Here is a 20,519-nt window from a genome sequence, read left to right on the forward strand (position 1 = left end):
AGAGCTGAAAAGTATCCATTCATCCATCCATCTGAGCCACTTCGCCTATTCACACCATTCACACTCACAATCACCTAAGGACAATTTAGGGTGTTCAATTAACCTACTATATGCATGTCATTGGAATGGAGAAAAATGGAATACTCTGAGAAAACCCACACAGGCATGGGGAGAACATGCAAAATCCACACAGGAAGTCCGGAGCCTGGGATTGAACTGTGCCATGTTAACAAGTCAACCAATGTGTCGCCTGTAGCAAAGTGTAATGTTGAATAAATATATGTAGTGTATTGATTTTTATTGTTTCTATTTTTTCAAACACACACATTCAGGCACATTTATATAGATAAACGCGTGTCCAAACAAACACATTTATGAACGCACAACGTACAGTTTTGTATCATTTTTAATACGAAAAAGCAAATACAATAAACTCCGTAAAAACGCATAGTGATTAAATGATTAGATCGAATTCAAAATAATTTTCGTCACACATTGCATCAACTGAAGAATATTTTTTTCTGATACTTCTGCTATACCCGTCTTGGCCACCTGAGGGCAGCATAAAAAAAAAGGCAGACAGACTGAAAGACAGACTGACTGCCCGCGGAGGCTCAGCTCGTCTCAAAATACGACTGTGGGATGCTCCTGGTGAGACGATGACGTGTATCCGTGACGTCACCAGAGCCCCCTCACCCCTCCTCCTCTTGCTTCCAGCGGCATCGCGAAGCTCTCAGGGTGGCAGGGAGTGCACTGAAGGCGGCCGCCGTCGTGTCCGTGCTGTCAACTGTTGATCACTGGCCGCCGTCAATGACTCTTGGAAGGTAAGCAGAAGTCTTTTGATTTGAGAGTTTTTCGTTTTTTTTTTTTTGTTGGGTTGTCCGCTTTTTCCGTTGCTCGCCTTGCTATTGTCGCCCAGCAACCACACTGATGACAGATGATGAGGATGAGGAGGAGCTGGAGGATGGCGAGAGAACAAATAATGGCATTAGCTTCTTCTTTTTTCCTTCTTAAACGTTCTTCTTACACTTATAGTCATGGTCTACAGTATTTTGATGATAGTGCACGTTATACACTTTGTACACGGGCTCTCATGGTGACATGCGGTCCATTTGCCTTTATTGTAGACATATTGTTGAAATTATTCACATTTGTGTCCGTGTTCGGGTGATGTTTTTCTTTTTTATTAAGAGCATTTCCATGCAAAAAATACAACAATACCCAGCAACGACAATGTTTGAATGCAAACGTTATAGCAAAACTTGCTAGATTATCCTTTTAAAGTTTATATTGAAAATTAGTGGGTATTGTTAAAGTTTTTACAAATTGATATGCACCCATTTCACCTGTCAGAGCTGTTTCTAATATTTAACCATTATGTTGCTAATGTGACTGATACGTCATAAACAGCTCTGAAAATATGTTTGTTATGATAGTAATAAGGAAAATACTATTAACATTTATATATATATATATATATATATATATATATATATATATATGTTATTATAATGATTCTACTATTATTTGATATTTGTCTATCTATCTATCTATCTATCTATCTATCTATCGATCGATCGACCGGTCTGTCTGTCTGTCTGTCTATCTATCTATCTATCTTTCTATCTATCTATCTATCTATCTATATATATATATATATATATATCGCAGATATTATTTTAAAAAATACTTAGATTTTTGATAGACAAGTATGGTAATCAAAATAATTGACATATTTAATTAAGAGGAAATGCAAAGAAAACTGAATAAATGAATGCATTTTTCTACATTTTGATTAACATTATTGGAGGAATAAAAATAGTGACTTTGTCATTTAGACACATAATGCAACCAAAGCCTAAAATGCCAAAGATAAAAAGTAAAAAAAAATCTAATAAATACAAATTATTTTTTTATTCTTAATATTTCATTGCGTTGTTTAAAATTAAAATGGGTAATATTATTTTTCTCAATATGATCTTGAACATTTGCACAGTCCTGCATGCTACAAATCACAAGCATTATCAATGAACACACACATTTCTGCAAGGATGTCAATCGGCTGTGTACCTAATGAATTGGCCTGTGAGAGCAAAGGAGTCTGGCAAAAGCCTTGTTTTGGCTCCACTTTCTCACCGCTAAGTGGGCTTGCTCGCGTAGCACTGAGTGCTGTGAGCCGATTGAGTCATCGAGTCATCATCACAATGCATGTCGTGTCCCCGGCCGACTGGCCTGTGGCCTGCTAATTAGCAGCCATCTTGATGGAGTCGTTAACGAGGCTGCCAAAGCACTACTGGCTCTGGCACGCACGCACTCGCTCACTGACGCTTTCTCCTTGTCGTTTTAATTCTTTTTTTTTCTTCTTTGGGGACGGTGTAGCTTGTTTCTGGGCCAGGTCAGTTTGCATTAATAAGAGCCTGAAATGGGAGTGATGATGAGCTGTGCATGGCAAGCTATAATCTGCATGAATCATCGTTTAGTATGAAACAGAGATACTTCTGGGGTTTTTGGTTTAGGGATTTAAAAATAGGCCTGAGTGGTTTTGAAAAATAATGTCATATTTTTTATTGCAATTGCAATTTATTATGCAATTATATTTTTCAAAGTTTTTAAACCAGTTTAGTAATCTACTTCAATTATAGTTGCTTCTAATATAGTTAACTTCAAAACACTTTGACTGGCAGTCTTTTGAGTGTTCATTACGACAACTTCACCAAATTCTATCAAACAAGTTTGACGGAGACATGAGTTAAAAATCAGCTTCCAACAATAATGCAAACAAATCTGTGGCTTTATCACTTCATGATATGTAAACATCTCGAGTGCACTTCTTAAGCACTGAACTTTTCTTGACACTTCTGACCATCCAAAATGATTTTCCCCCCCATATTGCGGCCTTTCCGATTTGAAAATGACATTCTACTCCATTGCGATGTTGATTTGAATTTGATTAATCGTTAAACCGTGTTTAAAAGGCTCATTGCAGCTGCTGCTACAACACATGGACAAAAGTACTGGAATTCAATTAAGCAAAGGAAAGATTATGGTCTGTAACAACACAGGCCACATCACAAGTTGACAGAGGTCCTGTTATAAAAATAGCTTCTGGTGAAGAGACATTGTAATTTTCCAGAAATGTTGTAGAATTGAATGCGAACACCTAAATAGATTATAAAAACAAAGTGTTGCATATTGGAATGTGTCTGTTTCCTAATTATGGCGAGAAGTATATCATCAACATGAGCGTCTTCTGGTAAAATAATTTTATGAATTTCTATTAAGGATATGAAATAGTCAAATGTGTAAAGGTAATTGGAGCAAATTGGTTATTTCAGAAGATTGTATCAAACTGGTGGCCCTTCACAAGAATCAGTTCCCAAGTATTTTCTTTCACTTTTAGAAAGGTTGGCAAAATAATGGGTGACCAAGGAAATGGAATAAGCGACGTAACCAACAAATAACTTGAGCTAAATGAAATGACGACCAAGTAATTCAACTGACATATCACAGGTTCTTTATGTAATTATTGACATTTAGACTGACCAACGACCGACAAGTAACAGAAGGCTCGAGTGACCAATGAAGAAGATGGTGCTGTGTGTATTGATTGTGGTACAGACAGACCCATGAAGAACAAACGGCATAGCCAACCTATCACTTGTGTTGCATCTCGTGACTGAGGCAAAGACTGACCAATGAGGAATGGGAGACGCCACCGACTCATAACCGGTTCATCAAGTGAACATTGACGTTTAGACAGCACAATGAAGTCTAAGTGATATCATCACTTGAGCTGCATGTAATGACTGACACTTAGACTGGCCAATGAAGAATGAATGACAACCAACTCGTTATTGTTTTTTATGTTGGGATTTGAAGAATAATAAAAAAAACAACCAATCCATCCATCCATCCATTTTCTGCCGCTTTTCCGGGGTCGCGGAGGCAGCATCTTCATCAGGGACTCCCAGACATCACTCCCCCGAGCCACGTCTTCTAGCTCTTCCGGAGAGATCCCCAGGCGTTCCCAGACCAGCTGGGAGACATAGTCTCTCTAGCGTGTCCTGGGTCATCCTCTGGGCCTCTTGCTCGTTGGACATGCCTGGAACACTTCACCAGGGATGCGTCCAGGAGGCATCCTAATCAGATGCCCGAGCCACCTCATCTGGCTCCCCTCAACGTGGAGGAGTAGCGGCTCGACTATAAGTCTCTCCCGGATGGCCAAGCTTCTCACCCTATCTCTAAGGGAGAGCCGCAACACCCTGCGGAGGAAACTCATTACGCCTGTTAAGGTATTTTCCAGGGACCACTGGAAAATAGTAGGGGGACTCTTTAAGCGCAGACACAGAGATATAATTTAACAAAGGTATTTATTATTACAAAGGAAAGCACAGTTAATCTATATATCTATATCAATAATCAAACGCGACACCGGCAAAGATCGAAACGAAAATCGCTGGTGGACAAACTCACACCAGGAAACCAAAAGAAACTGACGGCTGTCAGGTTTAAAAAGGTCCTGACGCCTTCATTAGACTGAATTAAATGCAGAGAACCAGAGGAATAACCAGGGAAGGTTTTGTCTTTTCTCCATCGCGGATGGGAGGAGAAGCCAGGAGGTGAAATAGGCGTCTTGCCAGTTCAATCTCCCGTACTCTCACTGACTTCTTCGCCCATCCCTCTGGACTTTATTCAGAGAAAAACGAAACTTATGGAAAGTGAAACTTAAACAAGCGTGTGGGTGTGTCAGTTGTGCGCATGTGTGCTGAAGCAATGATGTGTGTGTCTGTGAGTGTGTGTGTAATTATCATTGATACAAATAGTGTATAAAAACATGATTAAAAATACACAAACTATTTACATACTCTCACACGGCGGAACAAAAAGCGCTTGCAGAAGGCAAGGGATACAACAAACATAAATTGCTTACCGCAGAAGGGCAAGAAAAAAAACAATTGGGATGAACGAGAACCAAAACGAGCAGAACCTTAGCAGAAATGGAGAAACATGAACAAAAACACCATACGCAGAATGCAGTACGAGAAGACTATAATTCACCACTTGGATCATGAACATGAGCAATGCAGGAGAATATTCCGACGCTGAGTAGTCAGTGTAGGAGGCTTAAGTAATGACATAATCAGCGAGTTGACAAGAGACAGGTGCGGGGCTGGTGGGCGCGTCTCTCCGGCCATGACGACACGAACCAGGAACGAGCGCTGGAGGAAACGCCCCCACTCAGCTGGGAAAAAACAATTAGCATGGCATGACAGAAACGGATCATTACAACGGCCGCTTGAATTCAAGCTCTTGTTCTTTCGGTCACGACCCATAGCCTGTGACCATAGATGAGGGTAGGCACGTAGAATGACCGGTAAATTGAGAGCTTCACCTTTTGGCTTAGCTCCATCTTCTCCACGACAGACCAATACAGTGTCCGCATCACAGCAGAGGCTGCACCGATCCGCCTGTCGATCTGATGCTCTATCCTCCCCTCGGTTCTGAACAAAACCCCAAGATACTAAAATTTCTCTTCTTGGGGAAGGATCTTGTCCTGACCTGGAGAGGGCACTCTACCCTATTCCGAATGAGAACCATGGTCTCAAATTTGGAGGTGCTGGTCTTCATCCCAACCGCTTGACACCCTGCTGCGAACCGCTCCAGTGAGAGTTGGAGATTGCGGCTTGAAGAAGCCAACAGTACCACATCGTCTGCAAAAAGCAGAGATGCAATACTGAGGCCACCAAACCGGACCGAATTCTGTCCATAAAAGTTAGGAACAGAATCGGTGACAAAGGGCAGCCTCGGCGGAGTCCAACCCTCACTGGAAACGAATCCGACTTACTGCTGGCAATGGGGACCAAACTCTGACATTGGTGGTAAAGTGGGCTCGGTAACCCAAACTCCCAAAGGTCACCCCACAGAACTACCAGAGAGACACGGTGGATCTCCGTCTCCAAATCCACAAAACACAGACTGGTTGGACGAATTCCCAGTGTAGTGTAGAGCTGGTCCACTGTTCCACGGCCAGGACGAAAACCACACTGCTCCTCCTCAATCTGAGATTGTAACAACCAATCCCATTTTTTTAATGGTGGACGTGAAGACTGATCAGTGAAAAATAAGTGATGTAATCAAGCAGCCAGTCACCAGTGCTGCATGGCATGATTGACATTTAGATCGACCAATGAAAAGTGAATGACAACCAAATAAATCAAAGGTTTTTTCAAAATGATAAACGTAGTCCAACCAATGAAAAATTATGTAACTAACTACTCGCAGGTTTTTCATGTCATGATTAAGATGTAGACTGATCAATGACAAAGTGGCTCATATAATGAATGACAGAATGACCAAAGCTTGAAGAATGAGAGGCAACCAAAGTACATTTAGACTTGCCAATGAAGACAAAAGCGACAACCGACATCACTCCAGAGCCGGAGATGTGTCGGAGAACAATCACTTGCACAGTGCACAATTATTCACGTATTGCTCGACCAAATGTTTGTTTTTGTAGACCAATGACGAACAAGTAAGCGACTTATCTGCATGATCTTTGTGTGCTGCTTGACATGTGGCTCATTGAATGTAGTCCTCTTATGAAATCGAGATGGGACACTTGTGCGTGCGTGGATGTGCGTGCGCGTGCGAGTCGAGCATGTTGGCACCAAATTAATGACACAAAGCAAGACGGAAGGAGCTAGGAATTGTTTTTTTTCTCTCCGGTGACCGTCCCTTGCTGGGTGGTTGCCATGGCGATGGTGACATCACTCCGGTGCCCCGTCGTCTCCTCTTCCTTCTCCTGGTCGCCGCGCTTGTTTGGGCTTCCCTGCAAAAAGATGCTCAGCGGTTCTTCCTTCTCGTCTCCATCCTGCGCTGTTGCCAAGCAACGGCAGCAGTCAGTGACGGCAACATGTCCAAGCGCGCACGGCGGTTGCTAGGTAACAGGGCGCAGTCGACGGGCTTTTTCCAAATCGGCACGTATACAGGAGTGTTCAGATTTTTGCATGCTAAAATTATTTTAGAATAATTCTCAAAAGCACAATCGACCCCCACCCATCCGTAAATGGATGCACATGTAATGATTGACATGCAACCTGACCAATCAGAGAAAAATAAGCACTCGGACCGACCGAGCAGACAAAAAAAAAAAAGATCAAGCGTATTCTTGCTTGTTGTGTCCGACAAGTCATTGTTGATTGTGTGCAGGTTTATGAACAAGCGTGTTCCTTCCAACAAGAGATACCAGCCCACAGACTACGAGCACGCAGCCAACTGCGCCACGCATGCGGTAAAACACTTGCACACCCACGTATACGCTGGCACGCTCAAGCGATCATAAATTAAAACTGCAGGCTGCTAGAATGTACATGCCACCGCAGCAGGTGGCAGTATAGCACAACTGCAATAATTAGCTGAAAGTAAACCAGATGTCATTATAACTTATCACAAGTTTGAATAATTTGTATTTCTTTCTGTAATTTGCAATATATTTTTTAATTTGCAAAGTATTTAAAAAAAACTGTTATATTTCTTAATTTTAATTTAACTGTAAATGACAAAATATTTAAGTTTCCTGCTCTTTGATCTTGCTTATTGTCAGTTTAATCGTCACCCTTTGACTGCAACCGGTCAATAAAAACATATTGTTCTTGTCATAAGAATTAAATTTGAACTTTTCAAACCCACCATCTTCCACTTTGATTACACAATGCACAGGTTGTCAAACCTTAAAAGTGAAATATTTACATATTACCAGTTTCTTTTCTTATACAGTGCAACCTTGACTTACAAGTTTAATTTGTTCTGTGACGGTTGGAACTTGAATCTGACTTATCTCACATCGACTTTCCCCATTCAAATTAATTCATTAAAAATGGACATGCCATTAATCCGTTCCAGCCCCCCAAACCAAGGCAAGATGCCTCTGTATATTTAGTACAAACATCTTTCGACAGTTGCTTGAAGTTGTAAATGTGTGTGTGTGGGGGTGCGTGGGTGGGTGTGTGTGCGTGCGCGCGCGCGCGTGTGTGCGTGCGTGTGTGTGTGCGTGTAGTTATGGATCATTCCAAGCCTGCTGGGCAGCTCGCTGCTGCACTTTCAGTCGGAGGACCAATGGGAGCGCGTGTCAGCGTGGGTGTACGGTGCCGGACTTAGCTCGCTCTTCACAGTCTCAACACTCTTCCACACCGTCGCCTGGAAGAAAAGCCACCTACGGTAGAGGCACATCCACATATACACGCAAACAAACAAACAAACAAACAAACATAAATGCACAGTCAAAGTAACACACACAAATAAATGTACACGCCAACAAAGAAAGGCAAATGCACGCACACACACACATTTACAATCTATAAACAGACGTACACACTCAAAAATACACACACATACACACAAATGAACACACACACACACACTAACAATTAACACACCCCCAGACACACGCAGACAAAAAAAAACATGCAAACAAAAATGCACACCAGGGTTATTATAGTTTGAGAACTTTAATTAGAGTTAGTTTTTATTTAATTTGATTTTTGTTATTTAAATTTTGTTAGTTTAAACTAGTTTTTAGGGCGGGTTTGTTCGTTTTTGTTACTTTTATTTTTTTGAAAAACACAAATTTTTAGTTATTTTTTTACGATTATTTTTTAAAGAATTTGATGTTTTACTTGCGTGCAATATTAGAAAAACATCATGGTAAGTATTCTATAGAATCTCTAGACATTTTTTTTCTAAACATTTGAAAAGTGCAGTGCAGAAAATCGTTTTTAAAGTTAGATGCATACATATATGGACTAATTAAATAAATCTAGGACGCCCTTGTTTGCCAAGTTGCCAATTTCTGGATTGAATTCCTGTTGAGAATTATTAAAGCCGGTTGTACAGTGGCCTATATTTTTTTGTATGCTGTATACATTTTTTTTCACATATGAAACAAAAATGTCATGATCCGTGTCGGTCATGTCAGGTGTTTTTGTTATTGTTTTTGTCACGTTCCTTCCCCCACGCCATGTGTGTTTGTTTTTGTCAGCTGAGTGGGGCGTTTCCCCTCAGCACTCGTTCCTCACCAGCCTCGCGCCTGTTCCCCGTTACCGTCACACACCTGATCCCCATCTGCTCACTTAATGACTGGACTATTTGAACACCTCATCCCGACAGCTCAGCGTCGGAACATTACTCCCTGTACGGACTGTCACGGCCACTCTCATTCTCGCCCTCATTCTCGCCCTCGCCCTCGCCCTCGCCCTCGCCCACGCTCATGCCCACGATCTCTAGTGTTTGTCACGGTCCTCGTTACTTGTCATTTTTGTTCTGTTTAGTCACGTTTAGTTTGTCTTTGTTATTTTGCACCCTGCCACGTTTGTTTGTCCACGCCACGTTGTTTGTCCTCGTCTGATTAATTTAATAAATTCCCTTTAGTTTACCCTTTGCCCTGCTTCCTCGCATTCTGGGTCCACCTCCTCCTCGCCGACCGGCGAGCACACCCTGACAGAATGTTCCGACCAACTACGGACCCAGCGGGAAGCTCTCGGCGACGTCATCGTCGTCGCCGATCGGACAACCGTCCTCATCAGCCTGTCCATCACGTTGGTGCAATTTTTCGTTCCCCGTCTGTTTCCTTCCCTGCGTTTCGTGATAATGTTAAGGATTACCCACCTGTCATACCTCCCCATCTCATTATAGATTCAGATTACGAAGAAGATTTTGAGCACAATGCTATTACACCCCCTCACATTTTTGTAGACTCAGATCATGAGGATGATTTTGAATACATTTACGACCTGTTGTATGCTCAGCACGACACAGATGCAGTTAAGACCCGTCACTTTCCTCCCCCCGAACAATTTCCGTCACCTCTTTCTTTTGACCGCTTTGAGACCACCTTCCACGTTACCTCGCGTCATCCACCTCGTCCCAAGTCACGTAGATCACGGCCGCGTCGTTCACCACGTCCACCGTCTGTTTCCGCACCTAGTCACATTCCCCTTGCGTTTCATAGCTCACGTTCACCAGCAACAGTAGTCACGGTCCCTCATGTCTACCGTTCCCCTGACTCCCTATGGCGGCAGGCTGATAGGGGTCAGGCCCCCCGTCTCGGCTGCGCCCGGCTCGACTGCTGCGCTCGGCCCGCAGCCGCCTCCACGTCAGCGGCTGCAATCCATGTCGCCTCCAGTTCCTGTGCCTCGTCAGCGGCTGAGCCCCGTTTCGCTTCCGCGTCAGCTGCACAGACCATCCCGCCTCCACATCAGCTGCAGCCTCCGGAGCTGGTCCCTCGCGAGCTACAGCCTCCCGTCCCGGCTCCTCGCCAGCTGTAGCGTTCCGTCCCGGCTCCTCGCCAGCTGCAGCGTCCCGTCCCGGCTCCTCGCTAGCTGTAGCGTTCCGTCCCGGCTCCTCGCCAGCTGCAGCGTCCCGTCCCGACTCCCCCCCAGCTGCAGCGACCCGTCCCGGCTCCCCGCCAGCTGCTGAGCCCCGTCCCGGCTCCCCGCCAGCTGCTGAGCCCCGTCCCGGCTCCCCGCCAGCTGCTGAGCCCCGTCCCGGCTCCCCGCCAGCTGCTGAGCCCCGTCCCGGCTCCCCGCCAGCTGCTGAGCCCCGTCCCGGCTCCCCGCCGGCTGCTGAGCCCCGTCCCGGCTCCCCGCCGGCTGCTGAGTCCCGTTCCGGCTCCTCGCCAGCTGCTGAGTCCCGTTCCGGCTCCTCGCCAGTTGCTGAGCCCCGTTCCGGCGGCGCACGTCCCGCGTCCGCCGCAAGTTCACGTTCCGGCGGAGCACGCCCTGCGTCCGCCTCAAGCTCTTGTCCCGGCGGAGCACGCCCTGCGTCCGCCCCAAGTTCACGTTCCGGCGGAGCACGCCCTGCGTCCGTCCCAAGTTCACGTCCCGGCGGAGCACGCCCTGCGTCCGCCCCAAGTTCACGTTCCGGCGGAGCACGCCCTGCGTCCGCCTCAAGCTCTTGTCCCGGCGGAGCACGCCCTGCGTCCGCCCCAAGTTCACGTTCCGGCGGAGCACGCCCTGCGTCCGCCCCAAGTTCACATTCCGGCGGAGCACGCCCTGCGTCCGTCCCAAGTTCACGTCCCGGCGGAGCACGTCCTGCGTCCGCCTCAAGCTCACGTCCCGGCGGAGCACTTCCTGCGCCCGCCTCAAGTCCATGTTCAGGCGGAGCACTCCCTGCGTCCGTCTCAAGCTCATGTCCCGGCGGAGCACGTCCGGCGTCCGTCTCAAGCTCATGTCCCGGCGGAGCACGTCCTGCGCCCGCCTCAAGTCCATGTTCAGGCGGGGCACGTCCTGCGTCCGTCCCAAGTCCCCGTTCCAGCGAAGCACGCCCTGTGTCCGCCTCAAGTCCACGACCCGACGGCGCACGCCCTGCGCCCGTCCCAAGTTCCTGCCTCGGCGGTGGACGACGACACGCCGCCGTTTCTCGCCTCTTCCTCGGCGGTGCTCGACGACCCGCCGCCGCTCCAAGTCACTGTCTCGGCGGCGCCCGATGAGCCGCCGCCGCTTCTCGTCTCTGCCTCGGCGGCGTTCGACGACCCGCCGTCGCTCCCGGTTCCTGCCTCGGCGGTGGACGATGCCCAGCCGCCACCTGCCGTCTCTGCCTCAGCGGCGCCCGAGGAAACGCTGCCGCTCTACGTTCCTGTCTCGGCGGGGTTCGACGACCAGCCGCCGCTCCACGTTCCTGTATCGGCGGGACTCGACGATCAGCCGCCGCTTCACGTTCCTGTCTCGGCGGGACTCGACGACCAGCCGCCGCTGCACGTTCCTGTCTCGGCGGGACTCGACGACCAGCCGCCGCTCCAAGTTCCTGTCTCGGCGGGGTTCGACGACCAGCCGCCGCTCCACGTTCCTGTATCGGCGGGGTTCGACGACCAGCCACCGCTCCACGTTCCTGTATCGGCGGGGCTCGACGACCAGCCGCCGCTCCACGTTCCTGTCTCGGGTGCGCCCGGACGTCCGCCTGAATGGCCCCGACGGGACTTGCTGGTCTGGCCTCCCGGACATCCGCTAGACCGGCCTCGATCACGGGTCGTTGACCCACCTCCCTACCCCTTTCCGCCCACCCTCGTTCTTGGACTTTGTTTTCGCCTTGTTTTGGGGACGTCTGGAATCCGTCCCTTCAGGGGGGGGTACTGTCATGACCCGTGTCGGTCATATCAGGTGTTTTTGTTATTGTTTTTGTCACGTTCCTTCCCCCACGCCATATGTGTTTTTTTTGTCAGCTGAGTGGGGCGTTTCCCCTCAGCACTCGTTCCTCACCAGCCACGCACCTGTTCCCTGTTACCGTCACACACCTGATCCCCATCTGCTCACTTAATGACTGGACTATTTGAACACCTCATCCCGACAGCTCAGCGTCGGAACATTACTCTCTGTACGGACTGTCACGGCCACTCTCATTTTCGCCCTCATTCTCGCCCTCGCCCTCGCTCATGCCCATGCTCATGCTCATGCTCATGCTCATGCTCATGCCCACGATCTCTAGTGTTTGTCACGGTCCTCGTTACTTGTCATTTTTGTTCTGTTTAGTCACGTTTAGTTTGTCTTTGTTATTTTGCACCCTGCCACGTTTGTTTGTCCACGCCACGTTGTTTGTCCTCGTCTGATTAATGTAATAAATTCCCTTTAGTTTACCCTTTGCCCTGCTTCCTCACATTCTGGGTCCACCTCCTCCTCGCCGACCGGCGAGCACCCCCTGACAAAAAAAGGAAAGCCCTTTCTACCCACAGGGTTCCATTGCGGGCTGAGTTAAATGACAAAAGCAGAGGAGCCATTCGAGCCAAAGCTACAAAAAAAAACTTGTTCCTCGGATGGACGTCATCTGCTGCTGCTTGATGATGTTGCTTCCGTGCGACACACAATAAGAGCACTACAACTCCCAGTGAACTGTTCGACCGTCTTTTCTTCCAGCTATAAAAATAAATACACTTAAAATAAACCCCAAAGGCTATGTCACAGACAAAAACAAAGGACATTTTCATTACAATTATAGTTAGTTTTAGGAAGGGAAAATGTAGTTTCAGCTATCTTTGTCTGGGATCAAACCCGGAGGTAGATGTGCTAACCAATCATTCACCGTGCCACCACAAAAAAGTCAAGTCATATTTATTTATATAGCCTTTAATCACAAGAAAGTCAAAATGCTTCACTTGTCCACAGTTACCAAATATTAACAACATCTCATGATCTTAACCCCTGGGAGCACAAGAAAAAACTAAAAAAAAAAACTCAACTGGGTAAAAATTATAAATCTTGAGAAATGACCACAGATGGGGGAATCCCCCTTCCAGGATGATCAGCCTGCAATGGATGCCCAGTGGGCAACATTTAACACATATTAGCACGTGAAAAATAATTTGAAAGGCAATCAAATGAAGCATTTCTAGTTGATGACTTTGGTGAAGTGAGTGTCGGCCCAGTTGGTCAAAGGCAAAATCTCTCATTACTGAGAGGCTCACGGTTTGGTTGCTTCAGTAGAGGTTGAATAACAGTGGTCTTAAAAGCTGCTGGTACAGTGCCTGAGGTGAGTGATAACTGAATCAGATGCCCGAGCCACCTCATCTGGCTCCTCTCAACGTGGAAGAGCAGCGGCTCGACACTGAGTCCCTCCCGGATGACACAGCTTCTGACCCTATCTCTAAGGGAGAGACCAGACACCCTACGGAGGAAACTCATTTCGGCCGCTTGTATCCGAGATCTTGTTCGTTTGGTCACGACCCACAGATTACAACAGATAATATCAAGATTGTGTTGTCTGGGTCCCGTATTGCACCTAGAGCAAATATAAGTGCGGCATTAGGTTACGACTGTAGGAATCTGATAGTTACTCTCGAATACTATAATTGTGAGAGAACGCCTTGTGATTGACCGACCACGACAGAATGTTGAAACCCGTCGCGTAGCACCACCTCAGTGGAAACTGGTATATCAGCATGTATATCAACAGTAGGTGGTATCTAATGCTCTAATCAATATTAATAGCAATATGTGTTGTCAGAGTCCAGCATAGCGTGAGTTAGCTCAAGCTTTACAGACTCCATACTCATTCTTACAAGCCAACATCCACTCAAGAGACGACTGCCCAGCTCTGCACACTAGCCACACACACACACGCACACCCACACGCGCACACACCCACGCACGCACATACACATACGCAGAAAGACAACAAAATGCACACAGAGAAACAAACCCACGCAAATGCCACACAACACACACTGTGCACCAACTGTGTATGCTTCTGTACGTGTTCAGAGATGTGGAGCAGTGTTTCCACATGTGCGACAGGATGGTGATCTACTTTTTCATCGCGGCCTCCTACGCACCTTGGTGAGACACACACACACGCACACGCACACACACACTACAACCCACGCCCCCCCCCCAAAAACCTCACAAACGCATGTCGCTCACTCTTTGCAATGGCCAGGCTGAACTTGAGGGAGCTAGGACCCTGGGCGAGCCACATGCGCTGGTTGGTGTGGGTGATGGCGCTGTCCGGGACCACCTACGTCTTCTTCTTCCATGAGAGGTCCATCTTGTTTTTACTTTGTGGATGATTTTTTGATGATTTCAATGGCACGTGGTTACTTTTTTTTTACTTGTACTGTTAACTATAAATTGCATTTTGTAAAAGTTTTTTATACCTTCTGAAGGTACAAGATCGTGGAGCTGATCTGCTACACAGTGATGGGCCTCTTCCCCGCCTTGGTCATCCTCTCCATGGTGAGCACTTCAATCAACATGTATGATCCATTGAAGCAACGGGTAGGGCCAATGGACTCAATGGGCATGGTGCCTTAATCAGATGGTATGTTCAATTTAATCAATGGGTGTGGTCACATGAGTCAATGGGCAGTTGAATCCGTGGACATGGTGTCCGGAATCGACGGGTTCTCAACTCAACTCAAAAGTGTGTATGGTCATTTCCAATGCTGGGCAGTCCGTCCCGGCCAGACGCCCATTTTTGGGGTGGGTGTAGACAAATTAAAAAAAAAGGCTCGATTAAACAAGTCTGGAGGTGAATTTTAGTCCTGCCCTCGTGCGTGTGATGTGGTCACGTGGCGGCCAAAAGTTCATCTCAACCTACTTAGCGAAATGGGCAAACGACAAAAGTTGCCTCAGAACGCGTCAAAAGCGCTAAGACCAACTGTGCATACTTACTTGTATTGGGCACGTTCGTAGAGAAGAAGAAGAATAAGACAAAGAAGAAGGAGACGAAGAAGAAGGAGATGAAGAAGAAGAAAGAGACGGGTACTTTCCAGTCGGGTTTACATGGAGACTTTTTTGTTATTCTGATTGAAATCATTACAAATGAAGATCTCTGGTTTACTTATGACGTGATCTTTTCCGATTCGGCCGTGTTACAGTTATGTGAGGCGCGGAGATCGATGTAAGCATCACATAACTTATCAAGATGGAATTCATTCATCAATTTAGCACAGTATTCACAATTGTTTTAACACATTTAGTTTTTCCAGAATTTTTTTTTCACAATTCAAAGTATATTTTTCTTTTTCTGAACTCTTTTATTTTCTGTTTAATGGAATATTTTTTTCAGTTATTCGGAATAATTTGTTTTATATTTTTTGGAATATTTTTTTCTATTTTTCAGATTTTTTTTCCGATTGATAGAAATAATAGTCCAGAAAATCAGAATTTTTTGGGGGGAGGGATAAAAATCCATAAAATCTCAAGAAAATACTCTAAGAAAAACAAACAAAAACTATATTTTAAGTATTAATGTATTTATAATCTCCAAAAACAAAAATAATAAATAAATTAAAATAAATTACACAGGAAAAAAAATCAAAAAAGAAATTCTGAAAAACACACAAAAAAATATTTTTTCTTTTAAATGACAACATTGACATATTTCCAAAAAGCAGGAGGGAAAAAAATCTGGATTTCTTTTTTTACACCAACGAAAAAACAGAAACTAAAAAAACCCAACAAAAACCTGAAAAATAAATTACTCAGAAAAATATTCCAGAAATAGGAAAAAAATCCTCTCTTTTGAAATATTTTTTTCCACTTTTTCTTTTTCACTAAAGTTTTCCCCTTTCAGGCAAGTGTAGTGAGCTTCTCTAATGAAGTCCCTGACCCCTTTTACCTTCTTGTCCGGGTGGGTCCACTCAGCCAGAGCAGGCGGGCCTGTGCGAGCTGCTGCTGGGCGGCGCCTTCTACTGCCTGGGCATGGTGTTCTTCAAGAGCGACGGCATTGTGCCCTTCGCCCATGCCATCTGGCATCTCTTTGTGGCCCTCGGCGCCGCTGTGCACTACTACGCCATCTGGAAGTACCTCTACGCCCTGTCCGGCAACCCGGTGCGCACCTCCAGATGACAGCGCCGCTGATGGAGACCCTCAGGCCTCCACCCAACATTCCACTCCGTTCCCAAGTCACTGTGCTTTGTCCTCTGGGAGAAGCCGCGTGTCACATTCGGTGTCTTTTGTGTGAACTGTTTACGCTCTGCCGGAGCAGGTGCTTCGGAACTTTTTTTTTAATTTTGTGTATTACTTTTTGTCGTGGTGTTCATTTCTCTTCTGTGAGGTGGCCTGTTATCACGACTAAATTGTAAGGAGCAATGGTGTTACAGTAATTGTTTGAAACCACTACATGGCAATTTTACTTTGTTTTTGTACTTTGTGGACAATTTCTAGTTGTGTTCATGACTATTGTGCCAGGTGGCCAGCAATTATGACTAAATCAAAAGATTACAGTAATTCATCGACACTTGACCGCTCGGGACATGTGAATTACTTTTATTAGGTTCTCTTTATTTCTACTGAACAAGATGGTGGTAATCATGACTCTAACAGGCAAGCACTTATAACACTCTAACAATCTTTTTTTTTTTTAATCTGTGTATTTTTCTTGCTCTTCACTTTATTGTGCAAGGTTTCCAGTTACCGTGACTAACTGGTGAGAAACAATCACATTACAGTGACATATCTATCTATCTTATTATTATTTTTTTTAACGCTGTAGATTATTTCTGATCACTTTATTTGGAATGTGCAATGTGTCGATTTTGATTGACAGGCAGGGAACGATAGCTTTGCAGTAATTGTGGATTATTTGCAGTCGTTTACTTTATTTCTGTTATCATGACTAATGGGCGAGGAGCAATGGCATTAGAAAAATTGTATGAAACCTCGACATGAGCTTATGTGGTCGATTTGACTTACTTTTTAGTGGTTGTGCAAGGTGGCTGGTTAGCATGACTACGGTAATTAGTGAGGATTGATGGCATTAAAATAATTCTATGAAACCTCTACGTGAGGTCTTGTCGCAGATTTTATTTATTTTTTTACCATGTGGAATAATTCTCTTGGTTGTGCTTATTTCTATTGTGTCGGGTGGCTGGTTATGACTAAATGGCATGGAGCAATGATGTTACAGTAATGTGTGGCCGGTTTTATTCTTAGTTTTTACTATGATGATTATTTCTAGTGGTTGTGCTTATTTGTATTGTGCAAGTTAGCCACTCATCATGACCACCCGATAAGGAACAATCGCTGTACAGTAATTATATCACACATTCACTTGACGACACGTGACCAAATACTTTGTGGATTATTTGTAGTCATTCACTTGATTTATATTGTGCATATGGGGTTGGTTATCATGACAAAATGGCAATGAACAATCACATTATGATCATTGTAAAACACATCTACAAGACAATCCGTGATGGGATTTCAGATTTTTTTTTTTTTTGTGAATTATTTCTAGTGGTTCTGTTCATTTCTATTGTGTAAATTGTATTGTTATCATAAGTAACTGAAGAGGCATTGCATCAGTTATTGCATCATTTATATGACATGCCGGTGCTTAGACGAACGTGCCATGAATTTTCTTCCTTTGTTAACTGTAGATTATTTCTAATCATTATGTTTAATTCTATTGCGCAAGGTGCTGGTAGTCCTGACTAAGTCTCAAAGAATAATCGCATTACAGTAATGAGAAACACGTTTGGGGTGTGACTGAGCATGCCATGGATGTTTTTTGTTGTTGTTGTTTTTTTTTTTTTTTAATTTAAATTGTGTATTATTTCTCATGGTTGTGTTTATTTCCACTGTGCAAGATGGCCTTCAAAAGTGGCTACAACCACTGCAGTTTTATATCACTGTTTTACTTGATCTATAATATTTCAAAATGAGTGCTTCATATGTATATTTTATTGCTGCAGTTTTTTTTTCTTCTGATGAGTTATAAATCAAGCATGATTGTTTTTAAGATTTCAAGTGTCAGTTACTATTTATATTCATAGATCGTTTGTTATCAGTGTGGTACTGTTCTATGTCGACAATGCTACAGTATGTCAAATTTCATATAATATTTTGTTCTTGATTTTGGTACAAATCGACACTGCCAGATGTTTGTGTTTTTTTCTACCGCCACAATGACAGCGCACGGTGACGTAAACAACAATGGTTTTAGAACACCAAGGCTAAATTTTGCCTGCCTTCAAATGCAGCCTCGGAAGAACATATTTCAAGGAACCTTTCAGTTATGTTTGTCAGTCATCGGTCTTCAAATGCAGCTTTTATAGGATGCATACGAAGGAGTGTTTGATTTTGTTACTTTTGCGTCATATTACTGCACAAGACTCCCTCACTGGCCTTCAAATGCAACCTTTGAAGACACTTAATTTGGATGATGTCATCATCCTTTAAGTATGGCCTGCAGAGGCCACATTTGAAGAAAGCTTTTATTCAGGGAACTCCATCATGATTCAAATGTAGGGTCCTAAAGTGTGCCTTTGATTTAGGAAATTGCAGCTACATCATCTCGTCATCTGCCTTCACACCTGCATGCTTCGAAAGGGCACATTTCGAGGAGTCTTTGATTTGAATGACGTCATGTGTGTCATGCTCTGACATCCTTAATCTACAAGTGCATCCACCAAAGGATGCATTTGAAGGTGGCTGTTATTTGGTTGATGTCATAGATCTTCAAATGTAACCTCTGAAGGTTCATCATTTGTTTCATTATGGATGTTTGCTCTGCATTATTTCATTATCTGGCTTCATTTGCAGCTTTTGAAGGATACATTTGAAAGGTGCCTTTGTATTGTGACGTGTGTGCCCATCATTGGCCTTCAAGTGAGGCCTTTTGAGTAGCTTGAGCCAGATTTCTGTCATCAGTCATTGCCCTTTATATACCTTTAGATTGGGGACATGTGTGCTGCATTTTCACATCATCTGCCTTCAATTGCAGCTTTGCCTCTATTGGCGGAGACTCGCTATTGCTTACAAGCTTTCTGATTATTATAGACTATTGCCAAGACACAGTTTATTGGTTAGAGTCATTGTTATTGGCAATGATTCCTAATAGTTTCATTTTGGTCTCAGACTTTGGCCAGCAGGGTGTACTGACATGCACTCTGCAATGCCCCAATGGGTCAGGCTTACTAGGTTTTTTTTCCCCTCAAATTTCCCCATTGTGGGACTAATAAAGGACATCTTATCTTGATTGGCCCCCTATGTGGAACAGATGTTTCCTTTTGGTGTTCTAATATCTTTGATGTGGTGTTTACGCGCTGAATGTGAAAGCAAAGTGAATCTATGTATGTGTTGTTGAAGAATCTCAGGTGTGTGCGTGTTACACCATCCAACTCATGAATCCAAATCCTCTGGTCTATGTTTACACGTGAGTGCGCGACTTTTCAGTCAACATATTATATACAGTAATCCCTTGTTTATCGTGGTTAATTGGTACAAGGCCCCCCAGCAAAAGGTGAAACATCACAAAGTAGTGGTTAACTTTTATTATATTATTATTTGAAATTATTATTTTTATTTTTTATTTGCATTTTTTAATTTTTTTTAGACCTATGCTGATTCCGATATTCATCTGAACAAAATTCCAATAGCCGCTTAATCGGTCGATGGATTAACAGAAATATATAATGAATAAAATTACTTTACAATAAATTGTCCTTTTGTATTTAATTTTGCAACAGAGAGAAAAAATGCAAAAGCATCTGTGTGTTTGTATGTGTGTGTGTATACATATAGTCTGCAAAAACATTTTTTCCTTTCGAATTTTGTGTGTGTGTGTGTGTGGGGGGAGTGCGTGGGGGTGCCGGGGTGTGTGTGCATGTGCGTGCGTGTGTGTGTGTGTGTGTGTGTAATTGGGCGATAATTCACAATAATTCATCTGGATTGTTTATAAAACTAGATATTTTAAAAAAGGAGCAAATGCATAAATTCGAGTATGTAAATAAATTGCCATAGAACTGTTGGAACATTTAAACAAACAATTTTAATCGCTCATATATATATATATATATATATATATATATATATATATATATTGATATATATATATGTATCATATATTTCAACTTTGGATTAATACATGCTTACTTACAACAGTTTCCAAAGTGTAAAGCAGTCCTTTTGAAGCGTCAAAAGGTCCAAATGAAGGGGTTAGGGATTAATGATTTGGTGGGGGGGGGGGGTGGTTCTGGATGGCATTGAGGGTAAATGTTAGGGATTACTTTCAGCAGTTGGGATTTT

General features: G+C 44.2%; 1 protein-coding gene across 2 annotated transcripts; it reads left to right on the forward strand.

Moving 5' to 3' along the window:
* The first annotated feature begins 669 nt into the window (after nt 1-669).
* Nucleotides 670-19,929, forward strand: LOC148331775 (monocyte to macrophage differentiation factor 2-like). Of its 2 annotated transcripts, none has more exons than XM_088302934.1 (7): nt 670-824; nt 7,210-7,291; nt 8,057-8,217; nt 14,247-14,321; nt 14,422-14,523; nt 14,648-14,717; nt 16,060-19,929. In XM_088302934.1, exons 1-7 carry the CDS (start codon nt 811-813, stop codon nt 16,447-16,449), a joined length of 894 nt encoding a protein of 297 aa, XP_088159060.1. In that variant the 5' UTR covers nt 670-810; the 3' UTR covers nt 16,450-19,929. The 2 variants fall into 2 exon arrangements, with proteins under 2 accessions (XP_088159060.1, XP_088159061.1); XM_088302935.1 differs by having other exon boundaries at nt 16,131-19,929.
* The last annotated feature ends 590 nt before the right edge of the window (nt 19,930-20,519 follow it).

The sequence above is a fragment of the Idiotropiscis lumnitzeri genome, chromosome 8 (assembly GCF_059441095.1).
Source record: "Idiotropiscis lumnitzeri isolate Australia: NSW breed Sydney's pygmy pipehorse chromosome 8, RoL_Ilum_1.0, whole genome shotgun sequence".
NCBI lineage: Eukaryota > Metazoa > Chordata > Actinopteri > Syngnathiformes > Syngnathidae > Idiotropiscis > Idiotropiscis lumnitzeri.